This window comes from Hemitrygon akajei, chromosome 5 (genome assembly GCF_048418815.1).
Source record: "Hemitrygon akajei chromosome 5, sHemAka1.3, whole genome shotgun sequence".
Lineage (NCBI taxonomy): Eukaryota > Metazoa > Chordata > Chondrichthyes > Myliobatiformes > Dasyatidae > Hemitrygon > Hemitrygon akajei.
Window position 1 is genome coordinate 81,097,820 of NC_133128.1, and position 26,373 is coordinate 81,124,192.

The following is a 26,373-nucleotide window of genomic DNA, read 5'->3' on the forward strand; positions in this document are numbered from 1 at the left end:
AGCCATCACTGAATTGTTTGCAGAAACTATGGACTCATTTTCAAGGGCTGTTCGTTTCATGTTCTCGATATTTATTGCTTTCTTGCTTATTTATTTGTTTGTTTATTTATTTATCTATCTATCTATCTATCTATCTTTTGTGTTTGCAGTTTGTTGTCTTTTGCACATTGGTTGGTTGTCCATTTTGTTGGGTGGAGTCTTTCATTGATTCTATTGTGCATTTGCTGTGTATCTCCACAAGAAAATGAATCCCATGTTTGTATATGGCGATATAAACATACTTTGATAATAAATTTACTTTGAACTTTGGATTTTGTATTTCCAGAATCTTCCATTTTTTATTCCTTTATTTCTCATCTGTTGTCACCAATCGCAAGTCTGCTAACTGAACAGTTAACCAGACCACTCTAGAAGGCCCTGGTTGTGTGACCTAGGTCACATCTGCACAAAGATGGAGGATTTCCATTCCTTTGGTGAGGAAGTCTGAGATTTTACAACGATCTATGAGCTTTATGTCCTGGGAGTTCTTCTTGGATATCCAAAATAAAAGTGGTATCATACCAACTTGCTGGGTTTCCAGCTATTTAGAGAAAATACAAAATTTCACTTCCATATCTTATCTCCTTTCACACCTTCACAGTAACATTGTGTGCCTTCATGGATATTTATGACAGAAACCCCTCATGTCCACAACAAACAAAACTTGGTTAATCCTATTTCCAGCTGTGGGTCCGTGTTTTACTTTGGATTTATTATCTCTGTTGGATGGAAGGAAACTGCGAATAATGAAAAATGGTAGAAAATTTCCAAACTCCCTAATAGACAAAGAATTCTTCTCCATCTTCCAGATTGGAGATCTTCTCAAATGGCTGAAGACTTGGTTAGTCTGAGAATTTACAAAGATCTCAGAAAACCTATTACATACCATTTATTCTTCGAAACATAGCTCGGTCAAATCATGCATCCAAATGCCTCCAAAGTACTCAATACTGTGTACATTTTACGTCCGCTGCAAAAGCAGTACCTATTGTACATTGGAAAAGATTTCAGCCCCCACAATTAATTTCACATTTTACTGTCTCATTTTCTAAATTTAAAATATATTGATGTAGGATTCTTTTGAGCTAATCTACAAAACATTGTGCATTATTTCAAATCAAAAACATTAAAAGCCAAAATTGTGAGGCTGAAAATGTATTCATCCCCTTTGTAATTACTACACCAACTTTCCTCAGGTGCAATACTGTATATTACCTTACCAGCTCATTCAATTTGTAGGTGTAGAAAATTGGAGGGTCATCTGAGTATATACCCTCTCTCTCTGCAAGGTCTAACAGTATGGTAGGTATTCACTAGACCAAACCAAAATGAAGACAAAAGAACGCTCAAGGCAAGTCAAGGAAATGATCATAGAGAAGTGCTGATCTGGGAAGGGTACAAGACCACCTCAGGCAGTCCATCATGAAAAAGTGGAAAAAATATGAAACCATAGCCAAACTGCCGCCCCTCTAAACATAGTTGCCGGAGAAAAACAACATTTGTACGGAAGGCTACTGTGATGCCAACAGTCACTCTTTGTGAGCTGCAGAGGGTCAGTGCCTGTAACTGGAGATGAAGATTTTCATTCCACTATTTTTAAGGCCTTGCAAAAAAAGGATATTTATGGAAGGGTGGCAAGGAAGAAGCCTAAAAAATATATCCTTGCCTGTCAAGACTTTTCAAAGCTTCACTTAGAAGATACGGTAAAGATGTGGAAGAAGGTCTTGTGGTTGGATGAAACTAAAGTGGAACTTTTTGGCCTCAACACTAAGCAGTACGTATGGCAATAATCTAATACTGTGCATCAGCCAGGTAACATCATCCCTACTGTAACGTATAGTGGAGTAGCATCATGCCATGGGAATGCTTTTCACCAGCAGGGACTGGAAACTTGGTTATGATTGATGGGAAGGTGAATGCTGCTAAATACAGAGAGATCCTGGATTAAAAACCTGCTAGCCTCTGCCAGAAAGCTTAAATAAGGGAAGCAGTTCATCTTTCAGCACAGCAACAACCCAAAGTGCACTGCCAGAGCAACTATGGAGTGGCTTCAAATTAAAAAAATATTGATGCCCTTGACTGGCCCAGTCAGAGACTTGACCTTAACCTGATCAAACATATCTGGCAAGACCACAAGATTGGTGTTCACTACTGCTCCCTAACTAACCTGGCACAGCTTGAGCGATCTTGCAAGGAGGAATGGGCAAATCTTGCTATATCATGTTGTACAAAGCTAATAGAGACTTATCCAAAATACTACTGGCTGTAAAAGCCTAGAGAGGTGGTCTACTAATTACTGAGCAAAGGGGGATGAATACTTTTGAATTGCTGACATTTCAGTTTTTGAATTTTTAGTTTTTCATGCTTCACAATTTCCCCTGTTTTTTGAGCTCTAGCTTGAAAAAAAAAGAGCACGTGATTCACAAATAAAAATTCTCAGTTAAATTGATGAAAATCCCTGGTTGTAGCACTCATTTACGTGAACAGTGGGTTGGGGACTACATACTTTTACATGGCACTAAACCTCCAACGAACAGTTAAGCAAGCAAGGTCAATAATTGAAAGTGGTATTGGTACCAAGCTTAAAGAACAAAACTCAGCCAACTCAGAATCAGGTTTAATGTCACCTTCATATGTTGTGAAATTCGTTGTCTTTGTGGCAGCAATACAAGGCAATGCATAATAATAGAGGGGAAATTACAGCAAGTATATATGTATTAATGGTTAAGTAGCACCCTTCCTCCCCCCCATACCAGATGGTGATGCAGCCAGTTAGAATGCTGTCCACGGTACATCCGTAGAAGCTTGGTGACATACCAAATCTCCTGAAACCTCATGAAATGTAGTGGCTGTTGTGCTTTCTTTGTAGCTGCATTGATATGTGAAGGATGTGTAAAGCCAGATGCATGGGAAAAGAGTAGTCCTGAAGACTGGAAGATTTTAGAGAATCTTTTGTGAAAAGAAAGAAGAAATTTTAAAAATTAAAGTAGTTTGAAAAAGAGAAATGAGAGCAGGGTGTTGTCGCTGGAAGATGCATAGGGGGAATACAATCACCACGTGCATACTCCTCCTGTGGCTATTACCATGCCTATGCCATTCAAAATGGTGGATACTCCTTTTCAATTGCCCGTTTCCATGTGACACATGAAATGTAAAGTGGGTGAAGCTTGTTCTACTTCCAGGAAAGCACAGGAAGCTCTGTGAATTTGAGTTTCGCATGCCCAATATCAGGGTCAGTGGTTTGTGAAAAACCCATTCTGAAGTAAGATGAGGGTCAGAGGCTCCTCAAACTCATTCCTATAGTTTCACAGAATAAAAGAAGGCCATTTGTCCCATCAAGATGGGAAAGTAATACGGCTGATCCAACTACCCTCTCCCCTTGGCCCTGCAAAGATACTTAGTCAATTCTCTTTGGAAGCCTCTTCAAAAGATGTGCTGTGCAAACTATTTTTCCACATATCGCTCTCAGATCTTTTGCTAATCAACCTCATTCTATGTCCCTGGTTTTTTGAGGCCACCCAGTGACAGAAGTTTGACTGAACATCTGAACGGGCACTTCCAGTCCCCTTCATTTTAGGTACTTTTCAGAGAGCTCCTCACAGCCTCCTGTGTTCCACCAGTTGTGACAGTTCTGACTATCTCCTGAGGGAGTCAGAGCGCGATTTTTTGATTCAGCAGTCACAGTTCCACACTGGCAGCACCAAAGGAGGCTACGAGCTCAATATTCAGGTGTGGTCCCATTTGTGTGTACATTTAAAACAAATCAAGTCACAATGAATAAAAGACCTTTCAGTCACCCCAGTCTGCAGGAAGCTATACACAATAATGCAGTGGTGTTTATTCATCACACCTGTGAGTTAATTGAAGCTGAAATTCCTTACAGTCTCCTTGGCAGTCTGAAACACGGAAGGCAGTTACCAACACACGGGACTTGCAAATTCCATACAGATGAGTTGTCTGCCTAATACCAGGCAGTTTAAATGTTCTGCAAAGTTCTGACACTCTAAACCAATCACTGAGGCTCAAGGGATAGCACATTCGTTTGGCAGACAGGTAGACACTGGTTTAAGTCACACTCATGTAATCTGAGTACAGAAATCCTGGCAGAGCTAATTACAGAGCTGAGCAGTGCCCCGTCCTGCTCGAGGTTTTATCTTCAGCACTATTGTTGGTGGCTCAGGGTGGAACTTGCACCTGACCTGTGTTTGACTCCAGACTAACACGTCTCTCATAATGGCTCAGTGCAGGGTTCAGCACTTTGATGACTGATGCTTGGATTTCCTTCCATGTGCCTGGTCAAATGGCCTCCTCTTGAGCTCTACATTTGTCTGTCTATTCCATGCAGATTTCACCAATGTGCCCAGCACAAATCTGAGCATCTGCCTGTCCTCCTACTACCTGCATACAGGCAGAGGCTAAGGAGCAAGGCACCAGAGGTAAGGATAACCAAGAGCTAGTCACAGGAGGCAGAGAAACAGCTGTGGGACTGCTTTGAGTCAGTGGACAGAACCATGTTCAAGGGCTTGTTCATATTAAGCATGCAGGTACAGCAGGCAGTGAAGAAAGCTAATGGCATGCTGGCCTTCATAACAAGGGGAGCTGAGTATAGGAGTAAAGAGGTCCTTCTGCAGTTGTACAGGGCCCTGGTGAGACCACACCTGGAGTATTGTGTGCAGTTTTGGTCTCCAAATCTGAGGAAGGACATTCCTGCTATTGAGGGAGTGCAGCGTAGGTTCACGAGGTTGATTCCCGGGACGGCGGGACTGTCATATGTTGAAAGGATGGAGCAACTGGGCTTGTATACACTGGAATTTAGAAGGATGAGAGGGGATCTGATTGAAACATATAAGATTATGAAGGGATTGGACATGCTAGAGGCAGGAAACATGTTTCTGATGTTGGGGGAGTCCAGAACCAGAGGCCACAGTTTAAGAATAAGGGGTAGGCCATTTAGAACAGAGTTCAGGAAAACTTTTTCACCCAGAGAGTTGTGGATCTATGGAATGCTCTGCCTCAGAAGGCAGTGGAGGCCAATTCTCTGGATGCTTTCAAGAAAGAGTTAGATAGAGCTCTTAAAGATAGCGAAGTCAAGGGATATGGGAAGGCAGGAACAGGGTACTGATTGTGGATGATCAGCCATGATCACATTGAATGGAGGTGCTGGCTCAAAGGGCCGAATGGCCTACTCCTGCACCTATTGTCTATTGTCTATTGGCTCATCAGAGGATCTGAATGAATACGCCACGATTGTCATGAACTTTATGAAGACATTGATGGATGAGTGTGTCGCCACAAAATCATTCAGAGTATTCCCCAACCAGAAGTCTTGGATGAACTAAGAAACCTGCAAATTGCTGAAGTCTAGAATGGTGATGTTCAAGTCCGGCACACAAGATTGTACAAGAGGTCCGGGTATGACCCCTGGAAAGCCAGCTCACATTCGAAGTCGCAATTCTGGACCAGACTTGACACACAGAAGGACACTGGACGCTGTGGCAGGGCTTGAATGCCATGACCTACAAAACCAAACCACAATATAACTCAGGGGTGTCAAACTCCACCGCGGGCCTTGAGTTTGACATATATGATATAACATAAAAGACAACAAGCTTTTACTCCCAGATGAGCTTAATGCCTTTGAAGTTTACTTTGGCAGCTTCACAAAATCCCATGTGCCGGGCAACCTGTTGATTTCAGTCACTGAGGCTGATGTCATCAGGTCAGAAATGGGGATGTTTGATGATGAGTGCAAAGTTTTCTATTTCCAACTCCTCGGCAAATGGAACAGACCATGCCTGCATGCAACAAGACTTAGATGACATTCAGGCATGGGGAATAAGTGGCAAGTAATATTTCTGCCAAATAACAACCTCCAGTACCTATCCACCTAGCCAAGACACTCTATGGCATTACTATGTGCTCTATGACTCTAAGACTCTATCACCAAGTCTCCTACAACCAATGCTTGGGGGTTTAGAATTGACCAGAAACTCAATTGGACTGGCCACATAAATACTATGGCCACTGGAGAAGATGAAAGGTAATTACTAGCACCATAGGCCCCTCTGATTCTGTGATTTGATTGCTTATCCAGGGACTTCTTAAATGCTGAGAGAGTAGCTGCCTTTACCAGCTCAAACATTATAATTAGGATTGCAAGCACTCTCAGAATAAAGAGTCGCCTTTAGATCCCCCTATGCTTCCTATTCCTCATCATCAATCGATATCCACTGGTCTGGAGTTAGTGCAGCAGATTTGGTTGTCTCATGTTAAATGTGGTTTGATGAACCAGGGGTTGGACCTGCTTTAGAACACTCGTCATTGCAGAAGAAGTGAATATGTCTGAGAAACAGACCAGTATGTGGCAGACCATCTCTTCCTAATCGAGCGTTTCATTCTGTGAACCTTATAGCTTTTCCTTCAGCTGAAAGCTATTGCATTGTTGTATAAAGGACTCCACCCAGCAACCAGCTAAAAGCTGCAGACAAGCTCAAGCAATCAAATAGGATATTAGTAACAGGGAATTTGAAGCTGTTCCTATGAAATGCTAGAATATAACAGTCTGCTGTCTGCAACTTCATCTACTTTATTATATTTGCATAATTCAATAATCTGAGGTGGCTACATGCGGTTAAATGATGGACAGAAGCCTTAGACTAATGCCATCTACCATGTGAATATTTCCAACAGTTAAAGTAAGCTGGTATCAACTGTAATAAGCTAAAAAATCATAACTCCTCCACAAATGTTCATACTTTATTTGAACCAAACCAAATCTGGCTTTTATTGACATGCCTCCTTTTGTAGAACTAGGTTCATTCCAAGTCACTGAATCACGCTGAAAAAAACAACAAAGTGTTCCAAATTAGTCTGGTTGGAATCAGGGAATCTTACAAAGTAAAATGAAGCCAATTAGCCCATTGTATCTGTTTTCTCTGAATGTGCTGTCCAATTGCTTTCTAACTACAATGCAAATCCAAGCAATTTCAAGCTCAAAGTAGATATATAATCAAAGAATATATATGTCACCATATACTACCTTGAGATTCTTGCAGGTATTTACAAGATAAATAAGTACTATAGAATCTACAAAAAAAATACATAAGTAAAGACTGGCAAAGAACCAATGTAAAAAAGAAGAAAAACTGTGCAAGAAAAAAAATACTGAGACATGAATTGTCGAGTCCTTGAAAGTGAGCTTGTAGGTCGTAGAATCAGTTCGGAGTCGTGGTCAATGAAGTTGTCTACAGGAGCCTGATGGTTGCAGGGTGCTAACTGTTCCTGGACCTGATGGTGTCACGTCTAAGGTTTCTGTACCTCCTGCCTGATAGTAGTATAGAGAAAAGAACATGGCCTGGATGGTGGGAGGCTCTGATGCTGGATGCTGCTTTCCTGGGGCAGAGCTCCATGTAAATGTACTCACTGATTACGAGGGCTTTGTCTGTGATGAGCTGGGCTGTATCCATCACTTTCTGTAGTCTTTTTTTTTTGTTCCTGGGCATTGGCATTTCCATACCAGGCTGTGATACTCTCCACTGTGCATCTATTGAAGTTTGTCAAAGCTTTTGGTGACATGCTCAATCTGTGCAAACTTCTAAGAAAGTAGATCTTCTGTTTATTCCTTCTCTGTGATGGCAGTTGCACGCTGCTGCAGGACAGATCATCTGATATGTTAATGTCAAAGAATTTAAAGCTACTGACCCTTTCCATCTCTGATCCCCTGAGGAGGGCTTATGGACCTCCAGCTTATTTCTCCTGATAGTATTGAATGCTGAGCTGTGGTCAATGAAGAGCACCCAGTGTACGCATCTTCATTGTCTAGGTATACCACAGCTGAGTGAAGAGCCAATGATTCAACCAATCTGATCTGTAATGGCTCAGGATGGGGCAATTCCATTTGTCACGTTCTCACCTCCTACTTTTCTTCTCATCCCACAACATTTTGCTTTCTTGGATCTCATTAATCGCTCTCCCCAGCTCTTTCCTCTTAGTAATGAAAACCCTATAGTTCTGCTTTGAAAGTGACTATTGAGTTTACTTCAGTTGAAGCTTCAGGCTACAAGCACACCAATTCAGTGCATTAAATGAAAAGTAAGTCCCTAATACCCAATTACTTCTTTTGCTGATGATTTAGTATCTATAATTCACTTGCTGACCTCCCAGCTAATGGGAACTTTTCTCCTTCATTGGACCAAGCAGGATGTTTATTTTCTCTCCGCGTTCTCCTGTGCTTTTCTCTTTAATGTTACTGAAGCGCTGCTTCACACAGAGCACCAAGCAGCCTTGCAGGTGCAAAATGGGCATGTAATAGGCATAATCACTCCTGAACTGTATACAGTTCATGTAATTAGGCACTTGGGAGGGAAATACAGCTGTACTTACTGTTTACAAAATACTTTTGTCACATAACTGTTATGATATTGCAGCCGATTTAACAGAAATTATCACCACTAAGCACTAAATACTTTGAGTTACTCCGCTTTTAGATTTTCTCATGAATAATATATTACTAAAAACCGTTTGGCCTCCGATGTACCAAAAAGAGTTTAAAAGGTGATTTATCAAGTAACAAACAGGAATATGATCGTGGGATTCCCTGGCCACATATAGCAATAGTTATCATTGGTGAGAGGTCTGTAACAAAAAAAAGGTGCCCCAGGTACAAAGTCTCACTTGACAGAATTTTCATGGCTACATTGCATTTTCCAAGAGAGACTTGGCGCGGTGATAACACTCAGCTTTGCTTCTTGAACAACAACTTCCTTTCCTGCATCACCCACCATCCCCTGTCTCTGGAATGTCAGAAACATGTAGCATGCATGCTTGTTGTGAGCCGGATCTTACAGCCAGTTGCTTCAATGGCCTGGAGTCACTTGAGATGATAGTAAGGAGATCTGGCTTTTCTCTCTTCTGTGCCTAGCAGAGTTTTACTCTTCTAATGCTATGGCATATTTATTATGTACAGGCTATTCTAATCCAAGTAGGCAGCTTTACTTACACAATCACATGCAGAGATTGTGTGCTGAACTGGCTAATGCATAATTTACTTGTATTGCGAATGACTGAAAACCCTAATATGCCCCGGAGAATTCCTGGAGGTTTACACAAGTACTATTTAATTTCTCTCAGAGGCTACAATTAGAGAAAAGAGGCATGCATTCTGTCAAAAGCAACTAATGATTAGAGCGCGGGATGGACTGATTACTTACGTCGTGCGCTTCAGCAATTAATGGGCTGGAAATTGGATCATGCTTTGTGTGTGTGTGCAAATCAGGAATGTCTAGTCCCTTGTGTGAGTATTGTGCAAGCTCTAATTCCACACTGGCAGGCCATCACCTGTCTTTTTCACTCAGTTATTTCGGTAGAAATTTGAACTTCAGCACTGAAAATGGTGATAAAATACAAGCTGATAAGGTGAGGTGCAGTGATGGTATTTGCCTTCTTCATTTCTCCTCTTTTATTCTCCCTCAGAGGACACGATCGATGTAAAGAGGAAACTTGGTGTCCAAGTCTATAGCTCCCTGAAAATCACTACCCATGTTGACAGGGCAGTAAAGAAAGAATAGGCTATGCTTGCCTTTCTTAGTTGAGGCATTACGTTCAAGAATGAAGAAGTTGCATTGTGGCTTTGTGAAACTCCAGTTAGGCCTCATCTGGATATTGCGATCCACTCTGGTTGCCCCATCGTAGGAAGCATGTGGAAGCTTTAGAGATGGTGCCGAAGGGGTTGACCATGATGCGGCTAGAATTAGACAGCAAGTGCTGCAAGCAGAGATTTGATAAGTTGGAGTTGTTTCTCTGGGATAGCAGAGGCTGAGGGGAGAGCTGTAAGATTATCAGACTCATAGGTAGAGTGTACAGAGAATATCTTTTTGCCGGGTTTCTAAGTTCTGTAAAGAATGAAATGGGGCAGCCAGGTGGGCAGTGTTTGCCAGTCATGAACATCTGGTCTCTTATGTGAGTAGCGTGCAACCTCGAGTTCCACACTTGTAGGCATCACCTGTGATTTTCACTCAATTATCTCTGCAGGAATCTGAACTGCACAGCTCACACTCCACCTGCTGCTCCTCTGTCTGCTCCCAATGTATGGCCTCGAGGTTCTGAACACTATTCCAAATGGCTCGGACGGTGAAAGGTGGGGTGACAAACGCCTGCTTAGGTTCATTTGTGAGATTGGTTTGCATTGTGCATTGCAGATCATTAAAGGGTGATCTAAAAGCAAAATAGAAAGCATGAGATGCTGGAAACGCTGCAGGTCAGACAGCGTCTGTGAAGGGAGAATCAGAGCTGACACTCAGGAGGTCGAGCTTTTATGGAAATACGCAGCAGAAATGTCATTGACGTGAAATTCGGAGGTGTAAAAAGGACATGGACTTTGGATTTGGAAGAAACCGGTGATCGAGAAAGAAATACTGTTCATAATTTGGTGTCTGCTAACTGTATAGCCAAAGGGAAATAATTGGGAGCCTAGAGGTAATTTTTTTGGACTTTCCCACTGGTTTGTGACTTTCTCAGCAATCACATAAGTGATGAATTCGATGTTTTGTAAATAGTGGCCTAGAAATTCACTGGAAGCAACTGAAGTTGTGCAACAAAGATGCAGGTTAGCATGGGATAGATTAATTTGGTGCATATTGCTAAATGCTAAGTTCCTGTTGTAAAACTTAATTTCCTTTTTTTTTGAGAAATTTCTGTCCTTTCTTGCACTTTTCTTTAAACATGACATTTCCTCATATGGGAATAATACAACATGCAGGCTTTGTCAGAAGTGAGATTTTCCACATTTTTCATATTTACTCACAGAAAAGTCAGGTTTTACTCAGTCCAATTCCCCTGAAACCATGTTATTTAACGAGCCGACTCTCAGACTGCTCTGACTTCAAATACAATGTAATACCTGCCTGGGCTGCTTGGAGACTGTGTTCAATCTCAGACTCCTGGCCTTTGTGTCTATCCGTCCTGCTGCAGGATCTCAGAGCAGGCTGCTCACTGCTACAGGTGGGATTAGCGGAGGGGAATTCAACCTGCTTCTGGAGCACACGGAGTGGCCATGAGCATCTGCCTACACTGTAGATCATTCAGTCAGAGAATACATTCCCGTTGTTATGGAGACCTTCCTGGCAAACACATACCAGGAACACCTGGCTATAGCCCAGTAGAAACTCCAACTCTGCCCTTGCATAATGAAAAACGCTCATGTAGGCACTATTTTATGCCAGACTGTCAGGTCTTCTGTGAGCCTGACCGCAGTCTGCTCCTTTCATTCTCTCCATACATTCAGTAATAACACTCCCCTGTGGCTGGAAGCGCACCACCAGTATTGAGCTATGCGTCTTTGAGAACTGACTGCAAAGAACATTCTTCAACATGCTGAAAACTATGATGAAGTTCAATACTTCAGTTTGGAATGCAGTGCTGACACTGACACAACATGACATTAGGCAGAAATACAGCAACACTGCTTTGAGTTTTACAATGGAAAGTTTTGGTTATTGTCTGAATTTCATGAAGGGCATTCAGATAATCCATCATCCCATTTTGTGCCAGGCAAACAATGCAAAATAGTTACTGGGACAATATGTCTGCTTTAGTCTTTTTTACTCCTGCTTGTGACTATCTGATCAGAAGTGGCATAGTGGCAGCACTTTCACTCTTTATAAAGGTCATAGGTTCAAGTTCCTCTCCAGCAGCCTGAACAGATAATGGCAACTGACACTTTTCTGGTGTTGAGGGAGTGCTGCTTTGTTAGGGGTGCCAAGGCCTGGAAGGTTCTCTCAGGATGATGTGAAATATTCCATTGCACTTGTTCAGACAAGAATGTGGGAGTTCTCTCCAGAATCCTTCGATGGTCATAGGTCAGACACTGGCTTCCCTTATTTACTTGTGGGGTCAGTCTGAGTGTGAAATTGGGTACGACTGTGACTGCACTTTGGAAGTCTGTCATTGGCTGTTAGGTGTTTTAGGACATGCTGGGATCATGAGAGGGGTGGAGGTAGTGTGGCCCATTGTTCTTTTCAGTTGCTCGTGAGGAAAACAAAGGATCACAGAGGGACAACAGCAGATGAGACCAAGGATGACACCTTGGCCTAGGATCCAAAAGTGTAAATGGCTCTTGGGGAGGCCCTGAATCCTAGGGCAAAATAGGCCTGTGACCTGTTGTTTTCATCTCTGATCATGTTCTGATCAACTTTACTCTGTGCTTTGTGCCTTTTATTACTAGTCAGCTTGGTGATGTTGACCATGGTGGGGTTTTGTGTGTGCCTCCTTTCGGTGACCAGTGGGTTATGGAAGGATTATCCGGTATAATGGGTGTAGCACAAGGAACTAACCTTCTGTTTTGTTCTCTCGTCCTTCAACCAGGCAAGCATTCCACCTCAATATGTGGCTGTTCTTCGAAGCCTGATTGAAATCAAGAGCTTGTCATGTCAGCAGGTTGGGCAGAGATCCTCTATTCAACACTATCTGGTACAGTTTATCATTAAGGGTTCAGCCCTCGTTTGTAACAGCAAGAACATTCATCGTCCTGGGCTCCTGACTCCTGTTTGCTAATCCTGTTCTCTAAACACAGCTGTCACTTGTAAAATCAAAAACAGCTGTAAGAAACTTCTAACTAACAGTCCATAAGATCTTCAGATATAGGAGTAGAATTAGGCCATTTCGCCTATCGAGTCTGCAAATGGTACTGCAGCATAAAAGCCAGGACCAGCAGGCTACAGGGCAGCTTCTTTCTACAAGCCATGAGACTTATAAATTCACATGTCTGTACATTGTGACGGAGGCATAATGCAAAAAATTTTATTCCCTCACGTTGTGGGATTGATGTAAGATTTAAATAAATTCAAATTCATCATGGCTGATCTATTTTTCCTCTCAGACCCAATCTCCTATCTTCCCTCCATATCCCATCATGCCTTGACTAATTAAGAACATTTCAACTTCTGCCTTAAATATATGTAAAGACCTGGCCCCCAAAGCTGCTTGTAGCAATGAATTCCACAGATTCACCACTCACTGGTTAAAGAATTTCCTCCTCATCTCCGTTCTAAAATACACCCCTCTATTCAGAGTCTATGTCCTCTGGTCTTAGAAACTCCCACCATAGGGAACATCCTCTCCACATCCATTCTATCAAGGCCTTTCACCATTCAAGAGGTTTCAATCACAACATCCCTCATTCTTCTGAATTCCAGTGAATACAAGCCAGAGCCATTGAAAACTTTTCATATGACAAACCATTCAATCATAGAATCACTTTCGTGAACCTCCTTTAAACCCTCTCCAATTTCAGCACATCCTTTCTAAGATAAGGGGCCCAAAACTGCTCACAATACTCCAAGAGAGGCCTCAGCATATAAAGTCTCAACATTACATCCTTGCTTTTATGTTCTATTCCTCTTGAAATGACTGCTAACATTGAATTTGCTTTCCTCACCACAGACTCAACCTGCAAAATAGGGAATCCTGCTCACGGACTGTCATATCCTTTTGCACCTCAGATTTTTGTATTTTCTTTCCATTAGAAAAGAGTCAACCCTTTCAATTCTTCTACCATACACTCCCTAAGACTGTATTCCATCTGCCACCTCTTTACCCGTTCTCCTTATCTGTCTAAGCTCTTCCGTAGCCTCCCTATTTCTTCAAAACTACATGCCCCTCCACCTACCTTTATATTATCTGCAAACTTTGCAACAAAGCCATCAATTCCATCACCCATGGCATTACCATATTATATAAAAAGAATTGGTCCCAACACAGACCCCTGTGGAACACCACTAGACATCGGCAGCCAACAGAAAAAGCTCCCCTTTCCCTCACTCTTTGCCTCCTGCCAATCGGCTACTGCTTTGTCCATGCTAGAATCTTTCCTGTAATACCATGGGCTCATAGCTTGGTAAGCAGCCTCAGTGTGGCACCTTGTCAAAGACCTTCTGAAAATCCAAGTACACAACATCAGCTGATTCCCCTTTGTCTATCTGTTTGTTATTTCTCTAAAGAATTCCAGCAGATTTATCAGGCCAGATTTTCCCTTGAGGAAACCATGCTGACTATGGTCTATTTTATCACGTAGCCCCCAAGTACTCTAACATCTCATCCTTGATAATCGACTCCAACATCTTCCCAACCACTGAGGTCAGACTAACGGGCCTATAGTTTCTTTCTTTTGCCTCTCTCCTTTCTTGAAGAGTGCAGTGACATTTGCAATTTTCCAGTCTTCCAGAACCATTCCAGAATCTAGTGATTCTTGAATGATCATCACTAATGCCTCCACAATCTCTTCAGCTACCTCTTTCAGAACCCTAGGGTGCATACCATCTGGCCAGGTGAGTTATCTACCTTCAGCTCTTTCAGTTTTCCAAGACCTTTCTCTCTAGTTATGGCAACTTCACACCTCATGACCACTGACACCTGGAACATCCATAGTACTGCTTGTGTCTTCCACAGTGAAGACTGATGCAAAGTACTTAGTCAATTTGTCCACCATTTTCTTGTCCTCTCCACCATCGCTTTTCAGTGATCCGATATTCACCCTTACCTTTCTTTAACAGTTTATGTATTTGAAGGAACTATTGGCATCCTCTTTAAAACTATTGGCTAGCTTGCTTTTGTATTCCATCTTTACCTTCTTAATGACTTTTTCAGTTACCTTCTGTTCCTTAGCTCCATCCACAACAATTTAACACTTCCGACACTATGTCACTTCTTTCTAACGAGTTAATTTCATTTTTCACCAAAAGAGCTGCACCATCCCCTCTGCCTTCCTGTCCATCCTTTCGATATAATGTGTATCTGTGGACATTAAGCTCCCAGCTATAATCTTCTCTCAGCCATGATTCTGTGACGCCTACAGATATTTGCCAATCTATAACTGTGCTACAAGTTCATTGACCTTATTCCATATACTGTGTGCATTCAAATACAACACCTTTAGTCCTGTATTCACCTTTTCTGATTTTGCCTGCCTTTTACATTGCAACTCATCTTGTTGACTGCAATTCTGCCCTGTCATCAGCCTCTCCTTGATAGGAGTCTCACAACACATTGCCTCTGTTTGAAAGCCATCTACTGTATCTTCTGCATATATCACTCCAGTTTCCATCACACTGCCAATTTAGATTAACCCACCCAAACAACTCTAGCCAATCTGCCCGTAAGGATATTGGACCCCCTCGATTTCATGTGTAACCCTTTCCTTTAGTACAGGTCAGACCTTCCCCAGAAGAGATCCCAATGTTCCATAAGCAGTTGTTTAACTTCTGGTGGTAAATGGAAGTCAGTCTTCAGTTCTTAAAATGGAAATGGTAGGCAGTAATCAGTATGAAGTTAGAATGAAGTATTCTCTATAGAGCAGCTTCGCAAACAAGCTCTGTAGATCATAGACGCTGTCTGTGAAAGCAGACGTTAGCTCACTATATCTGCTTTATTACTGATCGAGAGTGGAGTAAGACAATGAGCTGTTTTAAACAAACAATTCGACTCTAAGTTGCTTAGTTCAAGGTAGCTTGTAGATAGATGGATAATATCGTTTATCATAACAGCAACTGATGTATTTATAGTTGAGAAATTATCTTTACAGCGTTAATTGTGGGACTATATCTGCAAATAAGGTACTCAGCAGAGTACTAGAGACCTGTGCTGATCAACTGGCTGAAGAGTTCACCGATATCTTCAACTTCGGCCCTCTGAGACGCCCACCTACTTCAAGTAGACTTCAATTGTACTGGTGCCTAAGAAGAACGTGATAATCTGCCTCAATGACTGTCATCCAGTCACACTTACAACGACAGTGAAAAAAGGCTTTGGAAGGTTGGTTATGAAACATATCAACTCCTGCCTGAGAAGCAGATTGAATCCACTACAATTTGCCTACCCTGTACAACAGGTCACAGCAGATACAATTTCATTGGCTCTTCACTTAACCCTGGAATGTCTGGACAGCAAAGATGCATACATCAGGATGTTCTTTATCAACTACAGCTCAATATTCAACACTATTTTCCATCAAAACTAATCAATAAGCTTCAAGACCTTGGCCTCAATGCCTCCTTGTGCAATTGGATCTTCAATTCCCTCACTTGCAGACTCCAGTCAGTTCAGATTGGCAAGGATATCTCCTCCATGATCTCCATCAGCATGGGTGTGCCACAAGGCTGTGCGCTTAGCCCCCTGCTCAACTCGCTTCATATTTATGACTGTGAGGCTAACCACAGCTCCAACATCATTTTTAAATTACTGATAACATCTGTCCGAGGCCGAATCAAAGCTGGTGCAGAAATCTGCAAAGATTCGGCATCACATTCAAAACTTTGACAAACTTCTATAGATGTGTGGTAGAAAGTGTATTAAATGGTTGCACCACAGCCTGCTATGGAAACACCAATACACTTGAATGGAAAATCCTACGAAAAGTAATTGATAGGATGGCTAAAGCCCTCCTCATCACCAAGTAAATTTACACAAAACACTGTTGCAGGAAAGCAAAGACCCTCACCACCCAGGCCATTCTCGCTGCTGCCATCAGGAGAAAGGTACAGGAGCCTCCGGATCCACAGCACCATGTTCAGGAACGGTTATTACCCTCAACCATCAGGCTCTGAAGCAGAGGGGCTATCTTCATTCAACTTCACTCACCTTATCACTGAACTGTCGCCAAAAACTATGGACTCACTTTCAAGGACTCTTCATCTCATGTTTTTGATATCTATTGCTCACTTATCTATCTATCTATCTATCTATTTATTTTTTATTTATCTTTTTCTCTCTTTCATATTGCGCAGTTTGTTCCAGTCTTTCATTGATTCTATTGTGTTTCTTGGATTTACTGTGTTTGCCCACAAGAAAATGAGTCTCAGGCTTGCTTATGGTGATGTAAATGCACTTTGATAATAAATTTACTTTGAATTTTGAACTTTGAAAAGATGCTTTTAGACGATTAGTGTTAGAAGTTTATCTAAGGAAGTATATGCATGCAAAGCTACCCAAGTGGCTGAGAGAGGTATAACCGTAGAGAGCAGCTCAGGGTCGGGCTTATTAGCAATGGGGCAAGGAGCATCAAGAGACATGGAAGGGTTAGAATCCATTCCTCCAGCTTCAGTTTCTGCACCAGGTGATTTGTCCATCTGCATTGCGAGTATGTCTTTATAGTTGATCAATTTGTACCTGGGTTTTGGAAATCCTTTGTGTCTGAGAAAATTCTTTCTGCTCTGTGCTTCATCCTTTGAGTTTAAGAAACCCTTTGTGTTTGCTGCTTTGGAGATGGTTTGTGACTTGGAAATGTTTAAGATAAAGTTCAAAGGAAAGTTCAAAATGAATTTACAATCAAATTATTTGTCACCATATACAACCCTGGGATTCAATTTCTTGTGAGCATACTTATTAAAACTATAATAGAATAATAACCATAATAGAATCAAGGGTTTATCCATGATGTACTGGGACGTATCCACTACTTTTTGTAGGATTTTCTGTTCAAGGGCTTTGGTGCTTCCATACCAGGAAGTCCTCTGAGAGTTTGAAATGTGTTTCAGGAGTGCTTTGAGGATTTAAACATACATCACTGAAAATAAATGAACTGTGTTTTAAGCTATTTTGTTAGCTGGGGATATCTTCTCCTTGGTTGGGAGAGGGGATCCACTGTTTGAATAGAGTAGTGGTCACCAACCTTTTTAGCCCAAGATCCCCTACCTTGGCCTTAGTAAAAGGCAAGATCGACCCTCAGTCAATTAGTTATACACATGCGCACCGGGGCAGAAATGACCGGAAGTAAAACCCCACAACCCGGAAGTAGAAATAATGTATAAACACTAGGGGTACCCATCCTTTCTTTGTACCACGGACTGGTTTAATATTGACAATATTCTTGGGGACCGGCCAACGGTGGGGAGGGGGGATGTTAAACACGACTGGAATACAGCGGTACTCGAAACAGGTTCCTTACGTCCAGTTTTCGTGGCCCTCGGCACTTAGTTTCTGTCCCACGCTGCTTACGTTTATTCCGCTGAAAAAACTCAGTGGGTTTGTCTTTAAGTGCGGGGTGCTTGGACTCGGGGTACTGAAGCAATTTTGAGTGCTTCATTGCCTCATTAGACAGCCTCCGGTCCTGAACTACAGCCTCCTGCCCACCTGCTCTGATACTTATGAAACACTAAGCCCGAATTAGGTCGCCTGCAAGTATTTTAGCACCGGGTTCCCCACGAACATTCAGTGTGTTAAACAGGTTTAGAGACAGCGCTCCAGGCCAGTAGCGACGGCACTTCCCGCTGGCCGCCCGAGGCCAACCAGTGATCCCTGGCACGAGGGTATCACTGCGTTTAGGCGACTGATGACCTCACGTGGGTTCAAATTCAACAGTGGGCTGACAGGGAATGAGGAAAGGTGCAGCTGACTCATATCGTTTCCTCGCGGTCTGGTGGTTGGGGACCACTGAAGTACACTGTGTAGTGCGGGGGAGTTGAGCGTATGCGCACTGGGCAGAAAGAACGGAACTAAAAACCCGCAACCCGGAAACAATCTCTCAACAGTATTTATGTATTTTTCATTTTTTTTCGGGATCTACTGGGAAAGTCTCAAAGATCGATGGGTTGGCGACCACTCGAATAGAGGGTATTGACAGCTAAATTCACCATGGAGGATAGACAGGGAAGTAAATTAGTCTTCTAAGATTTGGTAGTTACAGTACTATCTCTTTAGTGAGAGTACCCATAGTTTTTTAAATCAGATAGAGCTTACGGTCTTTGAGTTTAGAACATTGTGCTCAGAAAACCCAATACTATCACATAAGTTAAAGATAATCAGTAACATAAACACAAACTGCCCTATTTGTTTCATGACAGGCACCACCTTTAACAAAAAGTATTCTTTTGCTCAAGTCAACTATTACTATCATCTGAGCCCAGAGATTAAATTACTGACTTACAGATCCCTCAATGCATTTGCTGTCTGTGCAATGTATACTTTTGGAATGACCAGGTGTGGGGTTGGTTGTCATGACAAGTGCTGGCTACAATGCTTGTATAGTCAACATGTGATGTGATTCATACTGAAGGATTATTGTCGACAGAATACTCGGTGTTCACTTATTAAGTGACGGGCAGATTTTATTAGCCGGTTATACAAATCAACACTTTGTAAAATGCCCTCTTCCTGGCTGGAAGGTGAAGGGTTAATTCTCAACCTGATTGTCATAGTGAGTTGGAAACTGGAGCTTTGGATCAGGATTCTGTGTTGACATTCAATGAAAGATAAGTGCGAGACAGAAAACCCACAAATACATACTTCATAGACTGCTCTGGAGATGATTATGACAAAGAAATGTCTCACATACTTGTCAAGTTGTTAGTCAGCCTAAGAGTTACCCCACTACTTCCCCTAGATTTCAAAGAAAGAATTAGGAAGATATGAAATATAATGTGTTATTACACTTCAGCAAAACTCTTATCAAAATAAAGTTCAAAGTTCAAAGCAAATTTATTATCAAGGTACTATGTGTATATGTAACCATAATCTATCCTGAGATTCATTTTCTTGCAGGCATTCACAGTAGAACAAACAAATACAGTAAAATCAATGAAAAAACACACACAACCCCACAAGCAACCAAACTGCAGAAAAAGACAAACTGTGCAAATACAATAATGATAATAATAATAATACTGAGAACACGAGTTGTAGAGTCCTTGAAAATGAGTCCATAAATTGTGTATAAGATAATATGAATTCACAGCTATACAGGAAGCTGTGGCATCTGCATCATGTGCCTGTCAGGAATACTCAATGCAGTGAGAGTTCCTTGCATTGCAAAAGGGACTGAATATTTTTACCAGAAGAATGCATGCCAGTATTGTACATATACAAACACATTGCTGTGTAATCTTACACTTGCATCAACCAATCTGTTTAGAAAGATTGTTGATGAGAAAGAAGCAGTTGTAGCATTCTTACCTTAAGAATAGAGTCTTTGTGTGCAGGGTGAATGTTTTAAGACAGAGTGAAATGAAGAAATACTGTATATAACAACAACAATGGCTACAGGTGCATTCAGTTGGCTCATAATGAAGGAAAATCTTTTCTTCCCTGTCAATTAGGAAGTTATTTTGCCAAATTTGTAATGGCATTTTTTTCTAAGTAACAGGAAATAACTTTTCTCCTTAATTTCTAAATTTGATTTCTGATGATCACAATGATAAAGCAAATATATTTTCTTCTCTTCACATCACGACAGAATTAAGACCCTAAGACCTAACATATAGGAGAAGAATGAGGCTATTTGGCCCATCGAGTCTGCTCCGTCATTTCATCTTGGCTGATCCAATTTCCTTCTCAGCCCCAGTCTCCTGCCTTCTCCCCATATCCCTTCATGCCCTGACCAATCAAGATTCTATCAACCTCTGCTTTAAATATACATAAAGCCTTGGCCTCCACAGCTGCCTGTGGAAAAGAATTCCAAGATGCACCACTCTCTGGCTAAAGAAGTTCCTCCTCGTCTCTGTTCTAAAAGGACGATCCTCTATTCTGAGGCTGTGTCCTATGGACTTAGACTCTCCCACCACAGGAAACATCCTCTCCACATCCACTCTATCAAGGCATTTCAACATCTGATAGGTTTCAATGAGGTTACCCCTCATTTTTCTTAATTCCAGTGAACACAAGACCAGAGCCATTAAACATTCTTCATATGACAAGCCATTCAGTCCTTTGAACCCTTTCCAGTTTCAGCAGATCCACTCTAAGATAAGGGGCCCAAAACCGCACACAATATTCCATGAGGCCTCACCAGTGTTTTATAACGTCTCAACATTACATCCTTGCTTTTATATTCTGGTCCTTTTTAAATGATTGCTAACATTGTATTTGCCTTCCTCACCACAGACTCAACCTGCAAGCTAACCTTTATGGAATCCTGCACAAGGACTCTCAAGTCCCTTTGCATCTCGTTTTTTTTTTGCATTTTCTCTCCATTTAGTAAGAAGTCAAACCCTTTCATTTCTTTTACTAAAGTGCATAATCATACATTTTCTGACACTGTATTTCATCTGCCTTTTCTTTGCTATCCTCCTGATCTGTCTAAGACACTCAGTAGCCTCTCGACTTCCTCAAACTACCTCCCCCTCCACCTATCTTCATAACATCTGCAAACTTTGCAACAAAGCCAACAACTCCATTATCCAAATCATCGACATATAACGTCAGACTAACTGGCCTATAGTTCCCTTTCTTCTGCTTCTCTCCCTTCTTGATGAGTGAAGTGATATTTGCAGTTTTCCAGTCTTCCGGAACCATTCCAAATTCTAGTGATTCCTGAAAGATTATTTCCCCCTGACACCTGGAACATCCACCATACTGCTAGTGCCTTCCATGGTGAAGACTGATGCAAAATATTAGTTCATCCGCTATTTTGTTGTCCCCCAGTACTACCTCTCCAGCATCATTTTCCAGCTGTCCGATATCCATTTTTATTTACACTTTATGTATCTGAAGAAACTGTTGGTATCTTCTTTAATATTATTGGGTAGCTTACTTTTGTATTAAAGGCAATTCACAGATCATTTCATTTATCTCAGGTGGTGCCTTGTTCCAATTAAGAGAGATCACCAAGAGTCCTTCAAACCTGTTTTCAAAATTGGCCAATTAAAAAGGGGGTCCATTATCTTGGAAGCATATTGTATGTTGTTGCACACAGAAGATTTTAATATTCCACCCATTATATCTCTGGAACAATAAATCTAAATATTTGGTGAGAGCTTAAGGTCATCATGGTACATTGAAAATCCAATTCCATTTCCCTTTTCTTCTTCTGGTAAAGAAGCCCTCAATGTTAACCCTATTTGGTTTGAGAAACTGCAATATCACCTGGAACACATGTTCCAAACTGTTCCCAAGTCACTTTAATGCGTTCAGGGTGGATATTTTAAAATAAAGCAGTTCTCCCTCACTAGCATTAGAAACTTGACGGAATAAAGTGGCCCATCATGTTTTCATAGAATCACAGAGTCATACAACACAGGAAAGTGCCAACCTTTTTGTTCATCAGTACTGATCCCATTGGCTCACATTGAGACTGCATCTTTCCATGCTCTCCCTACTTAATTGTCTCTCTAAATGCTGCTTGAACAGAGTAAAATTGTACCCGATTACACCACTTTCTCTGGCAACAAATTCCAGATATCAACTATTCTCTCTTTAAAAAAAAACGTGTATCTCAGATCCTCTTTAAATCTCCTTCCTCTCTCCTTAAACCTCTCGTTTGATAAGCCTACCATAAGAATAAGATTTTGACTGTTTACCATATCTCTGCATATCTCTTACATTCTTCTGTCCGGTCTCACCTCAAACTCCTTCACTCCACAGGAAACAAGCACTGTCCATCCAAACTCTCCTTGTAACTAAAATCCATTCTCATTTCTCAATGAAACTCTCCCTCATTTCTTTTATAATTAAAATGCATTCTATTCTCACTGAAACTGAGGGGAAAAAGTCACTTCTTTGTATGAATCTGCAGCCCTCAAAAAACGATCCTCACAGCTATTCTTTGAAATAATCAGGGTCATTGATGGCGCTGAGCAGTACAACCTCCATGATGATAGTTCAGGCACAGTTGCCTGTTGATCTCGGGGGGAGTCCCAGGTCAGTAGTGCACCACTTCATTAGAAATAAAGCTGCTGGTAGCTTTCCTAAATTCCTGGCATTTCAGCAGAAGTTGCAGGGGTAGGGGGAGACAATCAATGGCACTCAGCAAGTAATTACCAGCAGTAATTTTAAATTGATGAACTGCATTGACTTGAAAGACTAGATTAAAGATTCCTGATTTTAATGTCCTCTCTCCCCCACTTAAGATGGGAATGTAAAGTAAAAGCTGTCACTATTCCCTCTAACCCTGCAGTCTCTGCAAATTTACTTTCAGCAGGTGAACTGCATTACAGATGTAGTCTGTGGATCTATCATTTTAGTGATCTGCTTCCTGTCAGGCAAACCAACTGGGAGCTTGTGCTGAGCTGTTAGCTCATGAAGGGGTGACCTTATTTATACCAGCAAGTTTTATCAGATGGCATTCCAGGCATTTTACTGCGATGTTGGAATTTCCCTTAAGGATGTGTGGTTGCCTGGTTTGTTAATACCGCAGGCCAAGTGACGGGCACCAGCAGCTTGTCCAGATTCTCAACACGATTTTTGGTGACAGGCTCAGGGCTCCTTTACCGTCACACTTTTTTCTCCAAAACCCAGGAAAAATACATTTTTGCCCCAGTGCTGTATACCAACGACATATTCCAATTCAAGCTTATTGTTGCTTTTAGATTGTGCAGATGTAAGCTGCAAAAATCAATTTTCATCTCTGTGCAATATTCCAAAGTTATTGATTTGCTCAAACAGCATACCAGCATCTCTCCAAGAGCAATTTTACTGACAGGTCAGAAAATAGAAAAAGAAAATTATTTATTTACCAGAAGCGAATGCAGTTTCAATATATTAGGACATGTCAAGTCGCCAGGCAACCCTCCAAGTATACATTCAGGAAATGTCATCAGTGTTGATGGACTTGTGAGTTATAGTCCTGCCTTTGTATTAAGACAAAGATTCGACTTACTGTGATAGTACAGTGTTATACCTGGTTAGGCTCAGCGGCGGAGTTAACAGATGGATCAGCCATGTGTACAACAGACTGGGCTAGAAAGACTAGTTGTGGAACTCTTGTTCATTTTGGTCATTGACTTCAGGAAAGGGGGTGCTGCACATGCTCCTACTTACATTAATGGTGCTGATGTTGAGAAGGTTAGCTTTAGATTTCTTGGAGCGAACATCACAAATAGCCTGTCCTTGCCCATACACATTGGCTCTACAGCCTAGAAAGTTCACCAGCATCCCTTCTTGCTCATGAGTCTAGAGAAGTTTGGTTGTTCCCTTTGGCCCTTGCCAGTTTTTATCAAAGCATCCTACCCGGATGTGAATGAAGTCACTGGAGAGAAGTACTGGTAGACATGAATCAGACTTTTTATTCAACAAAGTGAGATACAACAGGAATCAGATGGAGAGCTCTCTGGTCGAAAAAGGTCTGCTTGGCCCATATGTGCTAAAGAGCAAAGTAAGATTCAGGACAATTCAAACAAATCTAAATTTATAATGCTTTCTTTGAACCACACACCATTTCCATATCTTCCTTCTTTGTACCCATACTACAGACACACAAATACACACAAATAATGTATTTAAATCAGTGTAGTCTGGTCTTCCATTTAACTGTGGTGTCTTCCAATGAACTTGGTGTTAGGAACCCATTGTTCAGAGTTGCAATTTAGGGTTAATCTCCAATGCATATTCAGATCTGAAGGTTGGTTGCTGAGTCAATATTTGCTCTATGTCCTAACCCCAAAATCTCCTAACAGTTCCTCCTCTTGGCCATCCAGGACAAAATAAATTGTTTCAGGGAAGCCCAACATTAAAGAGGATCTTCTTAAATAGGGCAGCAGAAATGCCCTGTGTCAGATCCCTCCCAATTTCTCTACGTGTATCTACATCTACCCTATCATCTCTAATGGCTACCTACAAAATGCTAAGTAGAGGGATGGTTCCAGAAATTTAAATAACAGTCTTTAGAAATGCAACCTTCCTTCTTCAGTGTTTCTATTCCCAGGATAGTACCTTCATTCGTACACCTGTTGGCTCTTTCCCTGCTGGCCGACTGCAGCTTAATCACATTCCTCATCTTGACTCCTTCATTCTCTGGTAGCTAAAACTCTCTTTCCAGGGGCACCACCAAGGGCTCACATGCCCTCTCATTGATGTAGAGGAAGGGGTTGGGGTGGCCTCCATTTGAATGACTGCAAGGGCCTCTTCTCAGTGGCACCCCCTTCTGAACTGTCCAGTCAATCATTAGCCCAACCATAGAAAGGTTTAACTTAAATCCCTCCCCATCTATTTTTCCCAAAATCTTTTCTGTTTTATGCTATTCAGTAATCAGCTACCTCCAGCAACCAGCCTTCATTACAGAGTACCGTCACTATTACACTTTAGCATGCTACTTATCGGTTTCTGTCAGGCTCTTGGTGTCTTCCGCCTTCACGTTTGCTATGTGTGTGTTTCCATCAGCTGTGGTCAGCTCCCGTGTGGCCGGCTGGTGTTCATCTCTTAGGTTCTCGATAATTACATGGTTACTGGGTACACTAGATTCCCTGCTCTGATCTGTGGGGGTAAAAAGAAGTTGAGTCGTACAACTTAATCTGAGTCTAGTGTTTCCATTGGCTGCCTGATCGACTGCACAAAGACACAAGTGTCATTTATTATAAGTAACATCTGTGGTCCTGTCCATCCAGGAGAAAACTTTGCCTTTTCAGGCAGCATCCTCACCTTGGCTTGGTCAGCCAGCTGTGGGAGGACTACCTCCCTCCCCTCCAGCTCTCTCCGATCAGCAACGTGCTGCTCTTGCTTTGCTCGGCCCTTCGCACCTCCTGTAATCTTACCAAACTGGCAGTTGTAGTTTCTTTCAGTACGCTTGTGATTTCTGTTGCATCATGTTCTTCAGCTGCCCTCCTCAAACTGAGGTCTGCCCACTTGTTCCCTTTCTACCCCTTACTGTGATCACCTCAGGCAGGTACACTAGTTCTAACAGCTTGGTCCCTACCTTTGGGACTTCCTGACATGATTCCCGCACATCGCCCTGTCTCATCTCCCTGCTTCAAGCTGCTGTCTCTCTGTGGCTCATGTTTGCAGCTTTGCAGGTCAAGCATGTTTGCTGCCCCTGTCTTGTCCATGTTAATTCTCCTTTTCCTGAGTCTACGATTGCACCTTCCTTCTTCAGTGTTTCTATTCCCAGGATAGTACCTTCAGAGTTTAGACACACCCAGAAATCTACAGGAAGCTTCACTGCTCAGTCTCAAGTACATGGGCTGACCTCTCTCTGCCCTCATTGTTTCACCTCTTGCGCTGGTAATGTAAATCACCTCTCCAGTCATAGAACAGTTATCGATACTGATGATCCCTTGCCTCATTGTTGGCCTCCTAATAAACCTTTTATGTACATTTGTTGATGACCACCACTGCCAACAGAGGCTGTGTCAGCTGTTTGTCTGACCTCACCAACTCTATAATCTGGTCAGCAGCTAAATCACAAAGAGATTCTGTGGGCTCTACCTACTTTGGTGAATGTTTTTTTACACTTCCCGTTTTTCAGAACACTGCCTCCAACGAGCCTGAGAAGCCACAGCTGTAACAAATCCTCTCCTTTACCCTCCCACGTGTATTCCAGCTATTCCCGGCTATACCAGCACACAAAGCAAAATCTGTGACTTCACGGCAGCCACATGCACTACAGCTACCTCACAATTTCTCTTTCTCTTCCTCTGGTCT

General features: G+C 41.9%; 1 protein-coding gene across 1 annotated transcript in view; it reads right to left on the reverse strand.

The window, feature by feature from the left end:
* The window catches only part of LOC140727213 (uncharacterized), a 41,924-nt gene extending 17,191 nt beyond the window's left edge, over positions 1-24,733 (reverse strand). Inside the window, exon 1 of the mRNA XM_073044479.1 lies at positions 24,670-24,733. Within this exon, the coding sequence (XP_072900580.1) occupies positions 24,670-24,733 (64 nt within the window). The remainder of the gene's footprint in view (positions 1-24,669) is intronic.
* Between the last annotated feature and the right edge of the window lie 1,640 nt (positions 24,734-26,373).